This window comes from Cataglyphis hispanica, chromosome 4 (assembly GCF_021464435.1).
Source record: "Cataglyphis hispanica isolate Lineage 1 chromosome 4, ULB_Chis1_1.0, whole genome shotgun sequence".
NCBI classification, from domain to species: Eukaryota; Metazoa; Arthropoda; class Insecta; order Hymenoptera; family Formicidae; genus Cataglyphis; species Cataglyphis hispanica.
The window spans coordinates 2,972,560-2,995,990 of NC_065957.1; the positions used below are offsets into that span (position 1 = coordinate 2,972,560).

The 23,431-nt window shown below is 40.3% G+C and overlaps 1 protein-coding gene across 8 annotated transcripts in view; it reads left to right on the forward strand.

The window, feature by feature from the left end:
- Positions 1 to 23,431, forward strand: part of LOC126848656 (cell adhesion molecule Dscam2) — an 80,897-nt gene that overhangs the window by 26,181 nt on the left and 31,285 nt on the right. For all 8 annotated transcript variants that reach the window (XR_007687292.1, XR_007687293.1, XM_050589694.1 and 5 more), the window contains exon 2: positions 20,347 to 20,697. Coding sequence is in view for 6 of the 8 variants with exons in the window: in XM_050589694.1 (XP_050445651.1) it covers positions 20,347 to 20,697 (351 nt within the window). In the remaining 2 variants the exon portion in view is untranslated. The remainder of the gene's footprint in view (positions 1 to 20,346; positions 20,698 to 23,431) is intronic.

Below are 23,431 nucleotides of genomic sequence, written 5' to 3' on the forward strand. Positions count from 1 at the left end.
TGAAGTAACTCCAGGGCAGGAGAAACGAGAGGGCGGAACGGAAGTTCTGGCGTAACCGAGAGAGGAATTGAGCGAGAAATAAAGAGGAGCATAGTGAATAAGAGAGAGAGAGAGAGAGAGAGAGAAGGTAAAAGAGAAACGGAAAAGAGGTAGATGAAAGAGGATAAAAAATGGAAAGAGAGTGAGAGAGAGAGAGAGAGAGAGAGAGAGAGAGAGAGAGAGAAATGGTGATAGGATATGAGTAACAGGACAGAGGATACAGCTAAAGGAAGAAAAAAAGAGAACGAGAGTGAGCGAGAACCCGGACTGGGGTACGTACAAAGGTACAAAGCCCCGGTAATATATTTTGGATTACCTCGACCAGAGCCTATCCCACACGCTCTCTTATTCTTTCTTTCTCTCGCATTCGTACCTCGTTAAAAGTATTCAAGCGTACCTCTAACGAGGTACGCAGGTACAAACAAACCGGGCCACCTACGCGTAAGCGAATAAAAGCGGAGAGGCGTCCGGAAAGAAGGCGAGGCGCTCCGCTTCCCCCTCCCCCTCCCCCCTCCTCGGAAATAGCATTTGTTACATTCTCACAAAGGAATACAATTTGCATAATTAATGGCTGCGAGCCACTCGTTACTTGACACTTCTGTTACAATCACGTTCTGCATTTTGATTACATGCCGAGTGCGCCGTTTACAGCTTGTCACAAATCGTTCGCGAACTCTTTTCCGTGGCGTCTTCGGAATAAATTATCAGGTTTCAAGAGATCGTATCGCATTTTATTTCTTTTCGAAGTATTTTGCATCGAAAAGCTGGTTCATGCTTTCGTAAATCTAATGACGAAAATTTTATTTATTTTATTTAACAAAATTATTTAACACTTCTGTGACAACTCGAATACATTTGTATAATAGCGAAACTTTCGCATGTTTGAAAAAACATAGTTTTTTAAACAGCGAAATTTGTAATGCTTAGCAAAATCAGGAAATCTCCCGGTTTACATAGCAAAGTTTCCTACGAGCGAGTTAGCTTATGTCGAAAATAATTCGCCCGAAGTGAGATCTTCGAGAACTTGGAAACCGGTTAACTAAACTACAAAGTCCATTCGGATAACGAGGTTTTTCAAAGGCTTCGACCTTCTGTAACATTCATTCGAGAGTTTGCAAGACGAAGAAGAAAGTTCTCTTTATCAGTGACGCGACTAACGATAAGAAAACTATCGTCTTTTTATTTCAGCCAATATAGACATCGAATTAAACTCGTACCGATGTTTTTTATAGTTTCAATAGTTTTTTTTTTTATTCTCGACCATCCGTCTCTCAACCCTTTTTAAGGCGAGAAACAAATTCGCGGAAGAAACAAAATGGGTGACTGGTGGTTTATGATATCAGCGCGTGATAATCAACCCCGGATATAGGACTTTAGCGTGTTTCACGGACAATTACCGTGGCAGGTTTCACCGTTTCAGTTTGCCCCTTTGCTCGCGCGCGTGCTATATTGATGAGCGTCGACCCGTATCCAGGTCGATTATTAAAGAGAACGTATGTATACAACGCTACGCGGATATTCGGCGCGCACTTGTCTGCTTTAATATCTATGTGTGTATATGATACACAACACGCCCTTTAAAATGCATCGTGCGCGTGATTTACATGTTGGGGACTACAAGATTCGCGATTATATCTAATATCTAATACATAATTCAATCTCGCGTCGCTGCTTCCATCCACGTGGATAAACAGTCATCGTGTGCGATAGATCGTAGAATAAACTGCTCGACGCGCGCGAAAAATTATTACGCCGAAATAACGTTACGACGCGCATACATATCGACAGAATGACATTTCGGACGAATCGAAATTTGATTAAATCGCCCGACTAACGCCTATACCGATACACGAGTAACCCGATGCGACGAAATTGCAGCGCAACAAACTCGATTCAGAGGCCCGACGTACATAGCACGGTCGTTTGCAACGCGATTTCGCTGTTATATCTGTGATCAATCGTTATCGAAACTCTAGATTACCCGGGTGTGCCCGGAGAAAAAACGCTCGGCGTTCTTGCGTAACGCGGATGCGTTTAAAACATAACTACGCGACCGGCAAAATATTCTCCATGGACATTTTGAAAATAAAATACGGACGAAAAATATAGCAGCAATGGCTTTGCTGCGTGTTGGTTACCGACTCGGATATCTCGATGAAAATCCGGCAAAACCGCGCACACCATCAGCAAAACACGACCCCACAAGCGTTCGCAATCGCGTCGCTATCGCGAAAATACACGTACACGTATATATACGCTCATCTAGAGATACGTATAGACATAGTCGTCGGTGCATCGATTCGATACTGCATTCCCCGCCATTCCCCTCTTTCTGCCTTCCGAACCGCCAGTCCTTTTCTGCATCCGGAACGAGCGTTCGGGTCTCGTACAAATACAGCTCGCGAATACATCCCGTCGTTTCGCCCGCTACGATCTTCTAACCCTTCCGTTTCCGAGGCGCTCCTTTCAACCCTCGCTCTCGTTCCCGCATTCCTCCGCATTCGGCGCGCTCGTTAAACTCCCGTCAGGTAATTGATGTGGCAGGGAGATTATTGCTCGACGAAAAACCAGACGAGAGTCTCTCTCTCTCTCTCTTTCAAAAACTTTCAAGTTAGAAAGCTACACTTTCAAAATAATACGTCAACTTGTTTCGAACATCGCGATATTTACAAGTGTACAATTCTTCGACCGTTTGCTTTTCCGCGAAGGGTAAATTAATTTTCAACGCGGGTGCGTAACTTTAAACTAGAATGCGAGTAAAGTTTCAAAAAATACACTTGACTCACTGTGACACATTCGTCAGTGAGTGTACTCCAGTGACCACGCAAATAGACACCGTTTCCTAGTTTTCCACTCTCGAAATTGACATATAAATATATCCTCGATTGCTCGAATTTCAATTTAAATGGCAGTCGTTGGCACATTTGCATGAATCGAGAATAATAACGCGCATCGTTTTCTCCTCCCTCGCATTACATTCCATTATGTTCATCAGCGAAAAACAATAGCCGATACAGCAACATTTATTTGTCGTTCTATCGCGCGTACATTGTCGATAATATGCAATAAAAAAAATAGCACCGGAGACGCGGTGCGCGAATTGAAATTTTTAGCCGGGCTCTTTGCACGCTCGCTCGTGTAAAATTGAATATTTAATAATTTCGTTGCAAGTCGCGCACACACATCGCGATGGGTCAGCAGCATTCGTTCGCGCTTACGGCCACATCACCACGGTCGTTTTCCGCATCTGCAATTTCGTGCGCTTTCTTTTATCTCTTCGCGGCATCTTTACCATGGCGCGTTGCCGCCAGTTTTCGTCGCCGAGTTTGGCGCAGCCAAACTCTCCCCTATGGAGATAGGGAGACAGGGGATGGCGTCGGCGACGGCAAAACTACGTTCGCGTGCAATCAGACAACGGAACGCCTGGCGCGCACTGCTGCGATCGTAAATTCTTTCGGCAGGCGCATACCACCCGCATCGCATACGCCGGGAAACGACCACGACCACCGCGCGTAAATACCAACGAGGAAATATTACGAATGCAACATCTCGCTCGAGATGCATCGCTAATTGCAGATCGAGATAAATGCGCCAAAAAATGCCAGCTCTCTACGACGTAAAGTAACATCTTGGACAGTTGCATTGCTAATATTTATATTATATGCGATTAGAAAAAAAAAAAAAAAAAAATTATTTGTCGCTCTTACGATCGATATGGTTTTCATTTTTCGAGGCAAGAACGAGAAGTGCGTTCGCTAATTATCGTGATGATATATTGTTATTTCGCGTTTGGGAGATAAATGAGTGACAGTGAAATTCGAAAAGGAATCCGCCAAAAGATTTCATCTCGAATTTATCCCTTCGCATGTTCACCCAAAGGGAATAGTAGTCGACGACGTGGGGCGCACAGGAGATGAGGAAGGGGTTTGTAACAAGAGAAAAGGCGGATCCCGTCGAAATCTCCAGACGAAAACTTTCCGCGGCGATTGTACGGAACAGACTCTCAGTCCGGCGTGGAAGAAAGATGAGATACGAGATGAAAAGACGGAGTAGGTGGTGTGGGTGGTGGACCCCGCAGGGGTGCAGGCGAGACAAGTGCGACGAGGGGCAATGAGGGGCTGAAAGCGACCGAGCGAGCGGGAGAGAAAGAGAGAGAGACGGAGAGAGCAGCTTTTGCTGGTACACACGTCAAAGAAGCGCACATAAAGCGAGCAACGTCTACAACATGCAAGAGAGCTACCGAGGGAATTGCTTCGTCCAACCTAGAGATTACCGCTAAATTTTTCGTCCTTCGCTGGGCTCAATGCCGCCGGTAATATTAAACACCCCCCGTACAATGAAGCGCTTTCTCCCTTTTGATAATTTACGTTACTTCAATATTTATAGCAATGACCTGTTTGTCAAAAATGTTTAATATTTCTTTATTGTGACGTTTATAAGTATCTTTTAATAGAAAAGGAGGGATAGTTAAAATCGATAAAATTTCAATGAGTTCAATGCTGTATATAAATTCAAGTAAAATCTTATGTTAATGTCTTGATGAAATCGAAATATTTGTCATTGTACGCTTATACGTATTACACGTATTATACGCTCATTTTCGAGATGCAAAAACGAATAACAAAAAAAAAAATGTATAACAATATCTGTTTTATACAATATTACATATGTATTCATAAGGATACAGCCACTTCGTTACAAATAGAATTTATAAATGATGTTTTATAAGAGAATTAATATGTCTATCTCAAATTTTCTTTCCTTTACTTTTACGATTGTTGAAACACGATCATGATACTTTATATGCCTTGTAAAATATATCGCGTATTATTTTTGAAATATATTATGTTACGTGCAATTTATTGTATCAGTCTTCTTCCTCCTTACGGAATATATAGACAATTTTGAAAAATAATCATCGATAAAATAGCAGCACGCGTGAGATTGAGGTCAGTCATAATACTGGATACGAAATACACATTTTTCCGCATCCCGAAGAGATTACCGAAGCGATAGATATTATTTTCGTGTTCACGCGAAGGGAAATGGTAGCGCGATCATAAATCGACGGGAATCTACTCGGCCGGGATAATACGATCGGAATTTATAGTCAAAACGCGTTGGGTGTGCACGCGGTTACATCTACTCCGATAGTCACAGCTCCTTTCGTTTTCTTTTCCTCTCATTTCGCCAAGATTGAAGCGCAATAACAAGCACAAACCTTCGGCATGACGTTGCCATTCTAGAACGCTTGCACACTTGAATGCCTTAAACAAAAGAATCCGCTTTCGACATTTTCACATTACGCGTTTCATTTAATTAAAGCCGCATAATTGCTCAATTAATGAATGTAAATAATACTGTCAATACTAATATTAAAAATCAGATTACAATCACGCACATGAAAGATTGTCATTATAAAATTAAAAATAATATTATATTATCAAATAAAATCAAATGTAATCCTTCCTGTGTTTAAGATTTCTATAGTCACAATTTATGTTTCTTTTTTTATAAATAAATAAATTATATATATATATATATATATATATATATATATATATTTAAAATTTAAAATATATACTCTAAAAAGTATTAAAATATTTTTTTTTACACATCTGATATATAGGAAATATGTTGCATCACACGAAAAAAATAGTGATGCCATTCAAGAAGACGGAAATGTCATCCGACACAACACTGTGCATTTTATTACGACTTGGTTCATGCGTACATTTCGCGCGACTCGCAGTCGCGAATCCCGTGTACCGATCTAGCGGCGTGTGTTTGTGTTTATAACACATACGCGGCCGCGTATATTCTCAGAATGCGAACAAACTCGCGTATTCCTGAATTATTCATGAATCGCGTGCATATACAGCGATGTATCCGAAACGCGCGCTTCTTTTTTGTCGCTGTGTATAGCGGAAGATGTCGCGTCGTGCAAAACCAGACACACCGCCGATCGACATGCAAAATATAAGCGCGCTTCTGATAGACATTTGCATCTCGCGTAATCGACGTGGCTGATGATCGCCGACTTCCAGATGAAAGATTCCGAATGAATGGATTCACCTGCCTTCTCTAATTCATCGCTCGCAAGGAATAATTCATGCGGTGATTTTTTCGATATCTCAGATGGATTAATCCTTTCAGCTCTAATGACGTATCATATTTTATCGCCAGCTCTCTGTTCGTAAATAGAATTATATTTTCCAAGTAATTTTATCTTCCAAGTGAAATCTGAAATTAATCTCGATGAACAAAAATTAAATAAATTCTGTACGCAAATAATAATAATTTAAAAATATGATTCAATGTTTTTTTTCCCGAAACGATGCTACAGTATGAAAATAATCCGCTGTTCAATATACACTTCGTTTTATAACGTTTAAATGAGGATTATGTGATACTTTCTTCTGCTGCATTACAGAAGTAATAAAAGTTTGATATTTTTCCTCCCGCAGTATCATATTTAAAAACTTGTTGCAAAAATATATACATCAATACTTGTTACAAGTATACTTTCAGTTCCTCAGTACTATTTTCGTTTTTCATTTTTTTTTTTTTTTTTCGGCCCATGTGATTTTTGTCGAGCACTTTGAAATTATTTTCGTCGGTAGACCAGGCTATCAAAGTCAAGCCAATCTCCCTTTCTTACCCGCAAATACACGAGTTTCGCGTTTTCCGTAAATCTCAAACGGACGAATTCGCGTTCCACCAACAGGATCAAAAAGACACTATCGTCGTTGAAGTTAGTGAAATGGCCGCAGGCAACACGATGGCCGTCCATCTCAATGCGGCTCAGCCCTTCTAAAAACCATCTCCCCCTTTCTCCCCTCGCCGCTTTCTACGTCCCATCTTCCGTCGCAACAACATGGATTTTCTCTCTCCAATCGGCGATATATATACTTTGGCGTACTTCGAGAGAAGCAAGCCTTCAGAATTTAAATTGCGTCGTTAGGCAAGCGCGGAAACTCGCCCCGGCGCGGTGCAGCGCGGATTCCGACTTTGATTGGGATGCACCCAACGATTTACATATTGTTTTCCTCCGGGCATCGTCGCGGCGCCCCATTATCGTTACGCCGATGAAGTTCGAGTTTACTCTTCTTCCGAGAAAAAGCAACAAAGTTTGTTCTAGGAGGAAGAAAGGTTCGTTGCAACAATATATAAATACAAGTATCGCTCATTACAAGCATAATATTACAAGCAATTTAAGATGAAATTATTCTTAGTTTATTTTATATATGATTAATATTATTAATATTATAATATTATAATATTATTAATACTATTATATATAATATTATTATATTGCATCGTTGTGTTAGATAGCAATACATATTCCGTCTCATTTATCACCTAAACGGAGATGGATGGAGAAAAGAGCGAGAGTACTAGAGGAAGGAATTCCAGCCTGCTGCACCTTGTACGGCAGTTTTAACCAGGATTGGAATTCATGGCGGAACGAAACGCGACCTGTACCGAGTGTTACTCTGGTAGTCTCCATTCGGCGAAATTCCGGGTCGTTTTCGGTGAACTGAAATTCCGGCAGTCGCACCGATACATCGAGCCGCCGCAACGTATTTTATGTCGACATTACTAATACATAGTAGAATGATAATAATAATGCATAATTTTCCATTGATGAATAAATTTCTCGCGAGCAAAGGGAATTATTAAAAAGCGAGAAGTAAAATTATTGTTGTGCGATTTACCGTATATTCCTGCAATAGTGTTGAAGTACAGCCTTTATCGGGCGTTCATTGATTCATGACGTGCAACGTCATTGAAATAAATATAATATACATCGAACTATAACTCTTCGATGAATATTATGAGTAGCCATATTAAAGTATTCCCTCTCGTCGGTGAAATTTTCATCACGTCGCGCGTATGAACAAAAATAAAGGGATTCTCCGTCCTGAATCTCTTCCAAAAAATATTATACTTTCCCGCCAGAGAATTCGCAAAAAAGAAAAAGTCATAATCTCGCGAAAAATTCGCACGACATATTTTCACGACAAACATTTCGCGCGATGTGCGCCGCTCTGTTTCACGTTACAAATAACGCGGACAGACAAGCTCGCGAAGCTATCACTTCGGTGTCGCATTGCCTATCTCCGCCCGGCGCACACTTCCGGAGTGCGCATCAATTCAATTGGGGAGATATAAACTTTTATCCCGTCCTGTCCGTCAGAGTCAAAACTTGGAAATACCGACTGACCTATGTGTCATCCTATGTCGCTGTACTTATTCGTGCGAAACGCATCTACGGCACTCGTCCGGGTCTTTCGAACGACCCGATATCGTCAATGGCGAGTGCGCGCTGGGAAATAGGAAAACGAAATAGAATTACTCTCTCTATACACATGCTATGCGAAAATGTCTGGATAGGAGATCTCGAAGAGCGTCGTCGCGAACGTAACGTAACGTTGAATAGCGGCGAGGAATACGCGCGTGTCGTTGCGCGAAATCTATACAGGTAACAACGATAAACGGCGTTGATAAGCGAGGGATATGCGGGTTCGCATCAATGGCCTCTCTCGTTGCGGGGCCCTCGAGCGCCTTATTACCGAGAATCGATGTTGTTAAGACGAGACTATCGCACTGGGCTATCTACACTGATCTACACGAGGCTATCCCTCACATGTTGCACCGTATTTATATAATAGCAGTAACTCTCCACGACGTCTCAATCTCGATATAGAAATAAAACGATGTAATCATACTTCGTATTTCGTTTCGCCAAATTTATAAAAATGGCTATATATAAAAATAGGAGAAATATATACGCACATCGTCGAATGAATGCATTGTATCACACAAATGTAGATTAATAACAGTTGAAAAAATTTTTTAAATGAGATTGTTTGTCAAAACAATTTTTGTAAAATTCAGATGTTCATTTCTTATAATAAAACATTTTACATCATTCTTTTTATTATTAAATTAAATTAAATATTAAATACTTTGTAATAGTAAACAATATCAAAAATAAATTATTTATTAATTCTAACAATAAGTTCTTTCACCGTTGAATCCTTATCAAAATTACTATCACGGGATATTTGTAAACGTTATCTATATTAATTCGAATTCATACGGACTATTGCCTTGCGAATTTGTACCCTTCTGAGAGATTTAGCGAGACTACGAGAGAATAGAGAGAGACAGAGAAACAGAGAAAGAGAGAGAGGGAGAGATCCGTGTTAGGTAAGCCTGGAGTCTGGAGATAAGCGACTATGCAGGTGTAATGGACCAAGGGAGTGCGGGCCAACTGAGAATGCAATGGCGTAGAAGGAAGTGCCTGACTTCAATGATAGTGACCATTCCGTCTGATAAGAAAAATATATTGTTGATATGAATATGCGACGATAAAAAAGCAGTTCAAAGAACAGAATAGAGTTTTCTTACACGCGAGAATCTTCCGAACTACATATGTACATACGCCTCTCGAAAATATCCGGAAAAGCAATTTTCACGATATCGAAAAATTCGCATGATAATGCCCGGAACTCCCTCTCTCTCTCTCTCTCTCTCTCTCTCTCTTTCTCTCCTTCCAGCCTCTTCGTAGCTGCATTGCATATGTTAGGCGACTCGGTATACAGTCTGCAAAAGTAATGATGCGTGAGCGAACGCCGAGCAAAATTGATAGGACGGGCGCGCGCTTCGCGAGACAGTGACCTAGATCTTAAAGATTCACATCGGCCCGTAGTACGTCTCGCTAATATCGAATTCTCGTCAGTGATTTTTAGCGCTGAGACGAGAACAGCGACAGACAAAAATACATCGTCAAATATACTAAAATGTTGGGGTAGATTGCGAGCAGGTCGCGATCGTTCAAATGTGATAAATACTTGAATCGCATTAATCAAAGTTAGACTTAATTTACACACGTCGTATTATATGAGGATAAAAATTGGAAAAACGAAAAAAGGCTTTAAATTAATTATATTATATATAAATATAGTTTTGAAGCTTGTTCGCCGATAATTTTTTTATTATAAAAATGGCAATGTTAAAACGTTAAAGCACACCTACGTGAAAAAGTCATACCAAGAAAAAGCCAGAAATTATGTATTGCTAAAAAAAAAAGCAATATGCGAAAGAGATCGATACTTACACCGAACAGGATGTAATGCATACAAAGCGAATCGCTTTATTGTCGCGCAGTAAAATATTCCTCCCAGCAGCTTATTTTACGTTTTACAAGAATATCGGCGATACCGGCCGCGCTTGTACATAAATATTAGAAATAATCAAAAAAAGAGAAACAAAGAGAAAAAGAAAGAGAACGAGAGAATATCTCACGTATAAAATCGGATAATCAAAATATACATCATACATAGCGCATATTTTGTCGGAGCAATCATACCGACACGCGAAGCACTGGAGATGTATGTAAAATGCAAGCGAAAACCTGCTTAGAACTTTCTTCGAAATGCGCAGCATTGCATAGTGCATATCCCCAAATAGGAGAAGGAAGCAAAGGGAATGTGGAGTGGGATGGCCCCGAGGGAACACCTCGAGGCGTGTTGCATCCAAGATGCGCGTGCAACTTGGAGATAAAACTCCGCAGGTGTGTGCGACGAGAGTCTTGCCGACGAGGAAAACGAAAAAGAACAGCGGCACACGGGAACGTTTTCCGTCCAAGGCGCCATAAAGCCGCGACTCCCGGGGCTAAACGGTGGCGTATGAACGAATGAGGGAGAGAAAAAGGGTAAGAGGAAAATAAGGGGAAGGAAGAGCTAGGCGAAAAACAAATTGACGACATCGGCCGCAATTTTATGCGCCGCATAAAATATCCCGCACGGCTCACACGCTCCGACTCGTAACCGCTCCAATTTATTCCGGCTACGTGAGCGGAGGAAGTAGCAAGGGAAAAGGAGCGGCACGCAACAATCGTTTCGTTGCAAAGCTTTGGGAACTGAGGACTTGTTTAGCGTGTGTTTGCGGCGGATCCTGAGAACATTCTAATATATTAACCGATCGGCTCTCATCCGAGCACGAAATTTATTAATAGGCTTTCAATCGATAAAAAGTGTTAATATAAAATTTTACGCGTCACCAGAATATCTCACGCGCGCTTCTGATAATTCCAAAATATTATTATACGATATTTTATTATTGAATAAATGTATAAAATGCTATACTCTTATTTTTAATAATACAGAAAATAATTTTTTCTTCTCGCAGTTTATATATATGAACAAGAAACTCCTCTTTTTCCTCTTTAGTCTTTCATTCTCATGGTTTTTCTTTTTTCGTAATATCGAAATTGACGCAGATTAATGAAACGTGTCGATGAATCCGCCGCGGAAGGGGGAGTAACGACCGTGTTGCTAAGATATAAGATACGCTCAGGGGAATGAGGGGGAAGAAATAGCATCGAAAGGACGGCGCTGACGACGACAGAGAAGGTAGACGCGACCTCTCTCCTGGGAAATCATCGGTGTCCTCTCGTATCCCGTGCCTGCCGTAGTCCACCTTTCTCTCGTCCTCCGATAGTCCTCCGCGCCAAGTTTCCTCCCGTAATATCTTACACGACGAGCACTGGGAGCCTTCATCCTCCAGCCATCGAAAGCGATAAACTTCGCGAGGCTCACTCTATCGCTAACTCGATATGCGCGGCAAACTCGCGTTTAAAAGACGATACGCGCGAAGATTAAAGAAGATGGAATTTATATCACGGTAAATATAGTCACTATTATCGAATTTCCTAGTTCGAGTACAACGTAATATCACGGAGAGATTTTGTGTGGTTTACATTTATTTATACAGATATGTATACGTACGCGTAATTGTTATACCAAGAAATATATTTTCTATGCGAGCATATATTTTTTTTTTTTACAAAAAACGTTACGTGTCTCATATGTGTATTTTTATCTGGAATAAAAATAAAAAAATCAGTTTGACCTGAAATTTAATTTTACACAAACTTGTAGAAATCAAACGTGCTTCTTTCATATGAGTGTAATTGAAGCCAGATACTCGGTGACTGACATTGATTATTCGCATAAATAATGTTTTGAATCTTCGATCGCAAGATAAACGCGAAAATCCTATCAATGTATTCCTGACGTATAATTTCGGATTTGCGCTTCCAACACCAATACTATACCGAGAGCATCTCCAGGCGCACTGCATAATGATTCATCGGCTAACGAGATGTAAGCCGATGCTTCGTGCTATGATTCTAACACAGATCCAGGAAACCCTTCGGATCATTACCGCGAAATCTCTCATATTCGTGATCAATAATGAAGTATAATTATTATTACCGCGGCAGCACAATCGCGGCTCGCGTTACTCCACGCAAACACGGCCTGTCCAAGCTTTAAACAAGCACAGCGTCGGCGTTTCGCGTGCGCGGCATGCGGATTTGCGGAAACGTGCAAATGCATAATTGCCTCTCGCTTACGAATTGGATCTATCAATAGCGCTAATGATGAATTTACTCGCAACCGAGCAATCATAAAAGTCTCCTCGTATTGATCTAAAATTTAATCCGTCAATAATTTATGTTCAATGAGTTATCATATATATTTTTCAAATCGCGAGTCCTCTAGCGAGCATTCTTTCGGAAGCCGGACAAGCGTTTTAATTTTTTACGAACGTCGAAGCATCGTGATTAATGTAATACCTGATTATGAACGATGCACATTACACGGCTGTTGCATGAATGAAACTAGACGCAATTGTCAAGTCAGATTATTAAAGCCGCAACTGTATTACGAGTAAGCGACATTGAGTACTGAATATCCGCGCGGCTTTAAACCGCCCCCTCCTCATCCCCCAATCCCACGACCGACCCGACATTACGTCTGGCAACGGTTTCGCTGGGCGGAAAAATGTCAAAGGACACGAAGAGAGTACTATTCGTACACGCGACTGTCCTGATCAATTAGTTCAACCAGAATAACAGTATCCAACAAAAATGGACGCGCGCATGTTTAAAAGTAACGCAAAATTTCAAGAGGTGATAGTTTCAAAATAAAATTTATAAGAATGTCATAGAAAGTATATAACAATTATATAAAATAAAATAAACATTTTCTTCCTCTCTCTCTTAGACATTTAGTAATAAATAAAATTAACAATCATTGAATATATAATTTTTAACAAGAATTTTACTTTTCTCTACTCTTTTTCTCTTTTTCATTCTCATGCTAAATATATTCTATTATAATTATATTCTGTTTCATATACATATACATATATATGTATATATCTATATATATATTATATCAATTATTATTTTTACAAATTAAAGCTTTGACTCTTTGTTTAAAAAGTAAAGAAAAGCAAACAATATATATCAAATTATTAAAATCATGTAGATTAAAAAAAAAAAAAAAAAAATTCGAGGGAGAGAGAGAGAGAAAGAGAATAATGATTTAAATATTTCAAATTGATTAAATAATAAAAAATTCGCAGAACGCTTTCTCCACTTCGGCTCTATGTCCGTTCCTACACGTATTGTTCCTTTTCACGATCAGGATCGAATATCTCGAGAGCAACGTACGCGTATACACGTGCGTGTGTGCAATTTCGGAGGTACCGACGCGACGGACGAACACGGACAGACATGCGACGGAGGGTGGGCGAGGTGCGAGGATTAGCAAGTCCCCGAAATTAGGTCGCGCACCAATCTCGCCTCCTTCCCCATCACCTCTCTCTCCCCTCTCCTCCTCGCAATACGCGTGTTGCCACTCGGCAGGAATTCGCCACATTTGGCATGCAACTCACCTCACTTCTCTTTACGTTCTCTGGCAGCATCCCCCCTCCCCCCCTTTCTCCCTTCCTTACTGATTCGTCGCTACCGCTTGACCCTTGTACTTCCTGTTTCGTATTCCCTTCCCTTATATCTCTTTCTTCTTTTTTTTACCACTTCTCTCCACTCTTTTACCTTCTCTCTCTCTCTCTCTCTCTCTCCTCCTCCCTCGCCCCTCTTTTTCTCTCCTACCCCCTTCTCTCTGTAGTGGCTGTAGCGAACATTAAAGGGCGACAAAAGGCAATCGGGGCCAATGGGGTAGTGGCGCGTACTCGGCGGTCGTTTGATTGACGTCGAAGGGGTGCCGTGCAGCATTGATTGCGCTCATTGTTCCCGGCGGGCGTATATCCTTACACCTGCCCCGGTCCCACTCTCACGCCACGTTCAATTCCCCGGCCATCCCAGCATTACCGCCGACATCGGACAGTCGACACACCCCCATCTCACCCTCCTCGTCCCTTCGCCGACCGACGCTTTGCCTCAAAAAAAGAGGCAGAGAAAACGCGTACGGATTTTTCTCGTGCGAGCGAGCATCGTGCGAGCGTAAAACGTGCCTCGCATTTTTGCCAATCCTCCCCAGTCGTCCAGGATCAGAATAAATCCTGGATTTATTCCCGGTGCTCGGTAAAAGTGCGTGCCATTTGCAACTTGCTAATTCATAATCTCCCTTTAATCGTGTTTTTATCGAAGTAAAGTTAAAATGTAAGCAGAGAGAATTCGTTAAAGAATAAAATACATTAGTAAAATACTAAGGTATTAATAAAGTATTAAAACATTTAGATATGATATATAATAAGATATTAGAAAATTTAACAATAATACCTAATATATATAGAGAGAGAGACTCTTCTTAAATTAAATTAGAAAAATTTCTATTTTGTTTATATTTGAACATCATAAAGTGTTTTACGCAGATCGCCTTATTTACTCTTAAGATCAATATTTGTACTTGTCTTTTCTTTAAATTTCATTTCAACAACGAATGAAGTTTGTTTTGTAGTGAGAAATTTCGCGATTTCCACGATGCAGCAAAATTAAGAAAATCTTGATGAATATCCGACTAGACACGATATAAAGGTAAAGAGATCAAAATAAAAAGTGCCGAGAAATAAATTTTGACAAACAGAAAAAGAAAAATGTAGACGTAGAATCGAGAAAGACGAGTGCGTTTTTGCTCCGAAAATTCGGTTGCGCGCGCGCAAATTTTCAGAATGCTCTAAAATAGTGAAAAGGTTACGCTGCAAAGCACTTGCGAAGACTGTATACAGCCGGAAGGCAAGAGATAGGAAAAAGCGGAAGGGAAGAAAGACAGAAAAAGCAAATTCGCCTTAACGGCGAGAGAAGCGGAGTTGCTTGCGCTTGCTTGCTGTGTGAGAAAGAAGAGAGAAAGGAAGAAAAGAAAAAGGAAGGGAGAGAGAGTTGAAAGTTTCTCTCATATTTCCAACAATCATTTCGCCTGTCCCTCTCCTCGTCGCCCGTCTTTTATTCGAGAAATTGAAAGGACCAACGCCTTCGCGAAGTCGACACCGTTCCCGAGGAACCGTCCTCATCCCCCTCACAAAGGATGACGCCAAGGCTGAGTGGTGGGAGCATCGCCTCACACCCTTCCGGATTCGTTCTTCCGGCAAAAGTGCAACTGACGGAGGAGTTTCAAAACCTCCAGAACGATACTGTCTCGCTGTTGACGTGTTGTAAATTCACATTTCATTGTAGATATCGAAATATTAGAAAAGAGTGCTCCAAACAATTTAGAAGCAAGAATATTATAAATGTTTGGGATAAAAATTCTGATAAAACTTTAATAAATTTATAAAATTTCGAACTTGATGAAAGAATGTGACAAAAAAATATCATTGTAAAAAAAAAAAAGACTATCAAATATCTGCATAAAGTACAGGTAAAAAAGTTATATAAATAAAATAAAAGTGGAAAATACTTGTATGTTAGAAATATGTAAATATATATTTCTTGCACATTCTTGTTTGCAAAAATGTGCTAGTATCCTTCCATAAATTTTCTTTTATCAAATGTAAATATACATATACAGAATATAAAATGAGATAAAAATAATCTTTTACGAGATGTACCTCAGAGATATCGCCTGCCCGACGACGCTCGATCTAACCCGCTTATCCAAGCGATTCAGAACTTTTCGCAGCGAATTTGCGAAAGTTGCAGACTCCGGCCAAAGTTTCGTATCGCGCTCTCTCGCTAGAAGCCATGAGATTAGTCGTTCGACAGTTTTTGAAATGGCCCGCGGAAGCGTTCCCTCGGGGACGCCATCCATGGCCATGTTGAAACTTTCTCAACTTGTTGCCCGCCGTGCAAACTTTCCGCACGAGCTGGAAAATTGCCCGTGTGTCCCTGCACGGTCATAGTTTTTCAGGAGCGATCTCTTCGTCTCGTTCCGAGGCGTCTAAACAACTTTCACAACTTGTTGCAGTGTTCGACTTCGACTTGCGTTTTGCACGAAGCCAAGCGGCTCGCGGAATAACTCCATGCCCACGCTTGCTCTGTCCTTCCCTTCCCTTTTCCTTCATTTTTCAGTGCAAACTATTGCCAAATTTATCACTTCCTAAACTGCATGAGCATCGGATATCATCTTTAATTTACTACTCTTGTTTGTTACATTTAAAAAAAAAAAAAAATGAAAGATCGACTATTCTGCTAGATTTTCCAAGTTAAAACGGCATTTTATTTTCTTGATATGTAAATTTTATTAGTAGTAATAAATGCTAATAATTAGAGTCTGTTTCTCTCTCTTAATTATATAAGATAATTATTATTTCTCAAATAATTATAATCACTCAAAGATATTGGATTGTATTAGCTATTCAAATTAATATTATAAATGATACTAAACTATCTTAAATCATGCTCAATATTGTAAATCACGTTTTTGAGAAGAAAAAAGATCTAGAAATCCACAGAATTAAATTCTGATGAATCATTCTAGAACACTAGTGAACAGAAGGAAAAGTACTATCAAAGGGGAAGATTCAAGGGATACGTTTCACTAGCCGGATCAAATAATTGCCGTCTTGATAGGCAGAGTAAACATCGGTAGCTCACTTGAGAGGGGAAAGGAGAGTGGAAGAAGAGGAAAGGTATGAAAGTTAGTGAGAGGAGAAACCGCCGTCGCACGAGATCGTAGACTCTTATCAAGTCTCCCCCCCCCCGCCCCGTTGCCCTTCACCTTTTCCCCAGAATTCTCCCCCTCGTCAAGAACTCTCGGAGAGGCAGTCTGCAAATTCAATCTTACCGGAGACCCATCTACACAGTTTGTTCCGCCTATTGATTCCTGGTTCGTAGCACAAGCTCCTTTTACCGAACCCATCGATTCGAACATTTCATGGCGTGAGAGCGAAAGCCAGGCAGATGAAGAGAAATCCCGCTTGTGTTCGGATTTCGGAGACTGACCGAGAATCACGAGAGATTCTCCAAAGAGAAACAAACACGAGCAGAGATTTCCATATTTAATTGCTTTTTCAAAATATTTTAAAATTTATTATATAACACATTTCCTATCTTGAATGGAAAATATATTGAGAATTTAAAAATGTTATAAGTTCGAAACAGAGGTAAACTTAATTTAAATAAAAATGCCTGCGCTTTATTTTGTATTTACACAATAAATAAAATCTATGATGTAACGTATATGTATTATCATATATGTGAGGATAATAATCATATTAAATATCGAATTTTATATAATTATCGAAGTAAACTACGCACATTCATATGATATGTATATATATATATATATATATATATATATATATATATATATATATGCATTAAATAGTACATCAATCCTATGCGTTTTTGTAATAATTGAATTGTAATTAATCTGTGTAATAATATATAATAATTTAATTATACGATATGTAGAACAAAACGTCAAAGTAGCCTCGAGAATAAATAAATGGAAATGAATCATTTATCGCTCGCGTTTATAAAATAAAAAGCATATTGCTCACAAAGTTTAAAAGATAATACATCGAAATTATGAAAAATTATAGAAAAGTCAACAGAGTTCGGAGCATTTATACCAATAAATACACAAGTCTGCTCAAAAGATCAAATGTGTGCGGATAAATGCGCGACGCTAAAAGCCCGTGCAACTGCGATTGATAACGCGACGCGAAGTGCAAATGCCACCGCGCCATAGACGCATATAATCTGCGCGCAATGTGATTAATAATAATTTGCCGATCGGCATAAGCGGAACCGATTAGTCGGCTTAGCCGAGCGTTATGGTAATAGGGAGCTATTACCTACCGACACCTGCACCCTCTCTCTCTCTCTCTCTCTCTCTCTATCATTCTCTCTTGCTCTCTCGGTCTCTATTTCATTCTCTATCTCATCTCATCCATTCGTATTCCCTTTTAGTTTCCGTTTATCTCCTACTCGCGTTCAGCTCTATTCATCTGTCTCTGTCATTTCAACGCATGCTTTCGGCCAGTCACTTTGAGCATCTACCGGCATATTCAATCTTGCTAGCTCATCGCGACCGCCTTCTTCGACTCCTCGATTTTCCACGTCAATGGATAAATCTCTTCGAGGACGCGTCATAAAGGCGGCATGTTGACGCGAATCTGACCTGCGCAGCAGCTAAGATACGTGAGATTTGTAAATATTCCGAAATACCTCCGCGAGGTTACGACGACAAGCATGGAAATCGATGCTACGTTAAATTGGATATGCGTGAAAGATGTTGTGATAAAAAATATTTCACTCGGCGAGAATTATGTATGCGACACACATTACATTTTGTATTATAAATTTAAATTTTATATTATATTATAAATTTATACATATATATTATGTATTATACATTTTACATGTTCTAAAATTAATTCAAATTCCACGTAAATTATCAGGTGACAATCTCTTTGACGTAATCCGTCCGTTTGAATTTCTAGTTAACGACGTCGTATTGCGTATACACAATGTGTAATTAATTTTCTGCCAATTAAAGCGGTCGATGCGACGCCTTCGAAAATCAACGCGACGTCGCTTGGACGAAGCAACGAGCGGAATTCCACTCGAGAGAGCGCCAGCGTAATACTCGCGCGGAATTAGTAATTAAGTAGTGAGCGCGTGAGAGAGAGAGAGAGAGAGAGAGATATAGAGAGACAGAGAAAGAGAGACAATTTTCCCCGGAAGCTGGCCGGCATGAAGGCGAGCGCAATTGCTGGACACCATGATGGAGGATTTCAATTCTCTTTCTCTCTCACTCGCGCACACCGATTTGCATATTTTGTATTTTGTATGCCGCGCGCATGCAATGGCGACATTACGAAATTCGGTCGCGACACACGTGCGCGTTTCCCTCCTGAATGTCGTTATAAACGAATTGCAATGGGCGAATGTCGTCGTTATGAGTTTCGTGTTTTTCCGAGCCTCGCCGTCTCGTTACGATCGAGGTATTCGACAATATTGAATGTAAAAGAAGGGAAAATGAGAAGGAGAGAGGAATACCATTCCGTTTACCTAGCAATTTTTACGATCGTAAATCAGCGCAATTAGCTATTTGTTTTCACATTTACCAGTTTGTAAATATTATAAATCGCAAGTATAAAAAAGATATAGATGCTAATTGGCTTGCTAAAATTTAATCAATCTTCTGACGTGGATCTCGACAAAAATTAATATGGATTAAATTTTCACTAACAATATATCGGAGAATTAAATAGCGATCATATCAGTCAGAAATTGGTTGAGATAATCTAATCTATCTTGTAAGTGTGCAAGAGCGCGTGTGTTATAAGATGATTTATTTGAATCGTTTTACGCCGCCATAACGATCATGTTAGCCAAATGGCAATATAATAGTAGTTGAAAGTTAAGGTAATTCAGTTGAAAGTTTAAGGCAAGCTATGTAAGCTAACCATGCGAGCGGGCCGGAATTTATCGCGACTCCTATGGTTCGCAGCAAATTTCGTCATAACATTGACACGAAGGATGCAGCTTGGATGGGCGAAGTGTTAATAACCGGTACAGGAGCTCGCTAACGATACAAGAGAGGAGCCGGCAAGTAGTTGCTGACGCTTTCACGCCTCCGATCAAAGCATTTACGCCGAGAAGTGCATGTCCCGCGCGCGCATCACAACACTACGAGGAGAATAACTTGGCCAACGTATTGGTCGCAACGGCACCGTTCCATCGGCAACTCTAGGCACGCTAAGCACGTTGATTAATCCACTTTGGAACTTGTCAAACTGTTTTCCGCCTGATACGACTGGCCGTCAACGTGATATCCCTTACTTCCGCTTTTCCAATATACCGCCGTACTATAATACTACGTTCAAAGTATTCTCGCAACGGCTTTCGTGTGTTATGAGTTCATATCTCTTACGATGTGTTAGATTGAATCTGTCCATTATCGTTTATCAACGAGAAAAAAATATCGAAATTTTTCTCTAACTACTGCGTCCCATAACTTAATAGTTGTCAAACTTTAAAATACTTTTGATTTAATTTGAAATATCTTATCTCATAAAAGAATACGTTTCTTTTTGCAGGTGCAGCTGCTATAATAACGTCCGCGAGCGGGCACGGCTTCGACGCGCATTTACGCGGCCCTAGTTTCGTACTGGAACCGCCGTCGAGGATCGAATTCTCGAATTCCAGCGGCGCCTGGTTGGATTGCACGGCCTCCGGAAGTCCGTCGCCGAACATCGACTGGTCCACCGCGGACGGTCATCCAGTTAACGATGTGTCGGGCGTACGGAGAGTACTCAGAAATGGTACCCTGGTGCTCCTGCCGTTTCCGGCCGCGGCCTATCGACAGGACGTTCATAGCGCCGCGTATAGATGCGTGGCGAGCAACTCCGTCGGCAGAGTGCTCAGCCGGGATGTACAAGTCAGAGCAGGTGAGAGCAGCAAAGTTCGTCCAAGACTTGTATTCATACACGAAAATTATAAAACTCGTAGAAACTCGTTATCAAAGTAAAGATCCCTTCTCGCGAATAAAATTTAATTATATAATTTGAATATGGTGTCTACTCAAATTTTGTAAAAGAATTCCTTGAAAATTCCCTAATTTTCCGGATATTTTTGTTCAAAATTCCAGGTAAAGAGAAAATTTTTAGTGCAATTTCTTAAAATAAATTTTTTTTATTACACGCATTTTCTAATGCTTTTCAGAAAGGGGAATACACAAAGCCACTTAAGTTTCAAGTACTAGATTTATAAATGTACTAAAAAAAATCTTAATAATTTCATTAAGATAAAAATTTTTAACTTGCATAACATTTTCAATTTTTATTATAAAAAATTAAAATAAAGAATAGGAACTGCATATTCAATATTTTCTTAAGACATTCAATATATAAACAGAGATATATTTATAATATATTTATATACATTTATAATATATATTTTTTAAACACATAATTCACAATTTGGCTTATTGATGGATTGTTTACCGTTTACAATAAGAGCAAAGAGAATTTTTTTTTTTTTAATTCCCTGAGTCTCAATAAAATTTCATAAGAATCCTCTGATTTCTCCACGTACGTAAAAAAATTGCCTGAGAATTCCAGGTTTTTTCCATGGGAATAGATATTCTGTTGAAAATAAATTCTAATTTTTAAACTTACTCATTGCGTATAGTATAAATGACGACTGGGAATTGATGATTTTATAAAGCAAATTCTTGTCGATTTTTTTTCATCTATTTGTTGCGCGAGTCCTATTATCATCAAACGTTGCAAACGTTTTATCGTAGAATTATTTACGAGATAACATTATTTACGTGCAACTTTGTTATTAGCGCCGTCCGGCTGCGCAATTACATTCGTTATTTACCGAGGTAGGTATCCTTTAATTAAGGAACGGCAAACGCGTAATCGGAACAGCCGTCATATTAGAGTTTTGCCCGTGGCCGGGTCATTGGAAAAGTCTATTAAGCGGATTACGCGAATGCCGCGGATATTTGGCGCGAGTCAACAGTAATTGCGCGGGCGGGCGGGACGGACGGACGGACGGAGTCGCCTCGCCTCGCCTCTCGCGTGCGATAAAACGCGGCATCGTGGATAGGCCGGTTTCACACAGGCCACAATCGGACCGCGAGCACTCGCATCGTATATACGTCCGAATTGGCGACAATTGGATTGCCACAAAACATTACGACGACGTACAAAATCGTACAAAAGAATTTATATGACATTGCATCCATCTCTGTGTCCACTTAAGAAATAATTGACATTTCAATGCAGCACGATAAATTGAAAAAAAAAAAATAAAGAAATAAACTTGTGATGGTTTCTTCTCTTTTTTAATTGGAAAAATATCTCAATTTTTCATTTGTGGAAAAATTTTTCAAGATGCAATATAAAAGTTATTTCCGAAACCGTTCGAATATACTTTCACATTCCATATAAAATTGTGCCATGACGGATTATCGGGAATCTTAACGATTTACTATTATCATATGTAATGATTTGAAAAGTAATATTTTCCAAAGCCATATTGTTTTCTGCAGAGCTGTTTTGCCGCGAGAAACATTTCTCTAAATAATTTTCACACGCGAACGCAATCCAATCGCTCGTGCGCGGAAAGATAATGTCAATCGCGCGAGGGAATCAAAAGTCTTGACATCCGCGTGATATAGGCGTAGAACTGAAGGAGGTTCAGCCGACGAGAAGCACCGACCGATGCAGATGAGGTGCGAGCAGATCCCCCCTTTCGGTCGCGCAATGCACGGTGTAATTACCTCTTAAAAAAAAAAGCGCAATCTGAATGCAAATCCGTGGCAGCTGCGAGGTCGACTCGACGCTTTCAGGATTTCCAACTACTAACCCCCTCGCGGCCATAAAATTCTGACCCGGACGTGTGACCGTTAATTAAAACTTTACTTCCTGCTCTTTCAGTATAACGAAAGAAATTTCTACCCCGCTCGATAAAACCGACGTACTTTACGCAGATGATTTGCGCTAAAACTTGCAGACGCTGTTGCAATAATTTTAGCACAAAAAAAGATTCTTAGAAATCTATATACAAGTTATTATACAGTATGCGCGAAATAGTTACATATGTTAAAAGTTTAAGATTTTATAATATAAGAAATATAATCATTGCGTAAATGTTTGAAGTTTTATCGCTTGCTATCCATTCTAAAATAATATCCACGTATCGCGCGGCACATTTTGCATAGGAATTCTTTCTCTTAAAATTTGTCGCTATCGGGATCCAACGTAATTTTCTCGCGGGCGTTGAAAAACGTAACGGACAAAATGAAACGACGTATGGCGTGCGAGAACGAAAGAAGCGAGAATCAGGAAAAGCTGAAAAGGAGAAAAACGCGAGACAAAGTCCTCGCGAGATCCGGGAGGTTACGTATATACGAGGGAATTCAGGGTGTCGTAGCCGGGGGGACGGTCTCCGCGTCGCGACGGCGACGTCGGCCTGTCAGACTGCGCCGTTGGTGGTAGAGCTGGCCGTCGCCCTTGGAATTTCCACGTAAATAAAATCTCCGGAAGAGGGTACACGGTGCCTCTCGAGCGCGAGAGGGCGGCGACGACGACGACGGATGCAAAAAGGAAAAGAAAGGGGCGGGAGGAGATGCGACGCCGAGGCGTTCGTTATACGCTCGCGTCGTCTCAT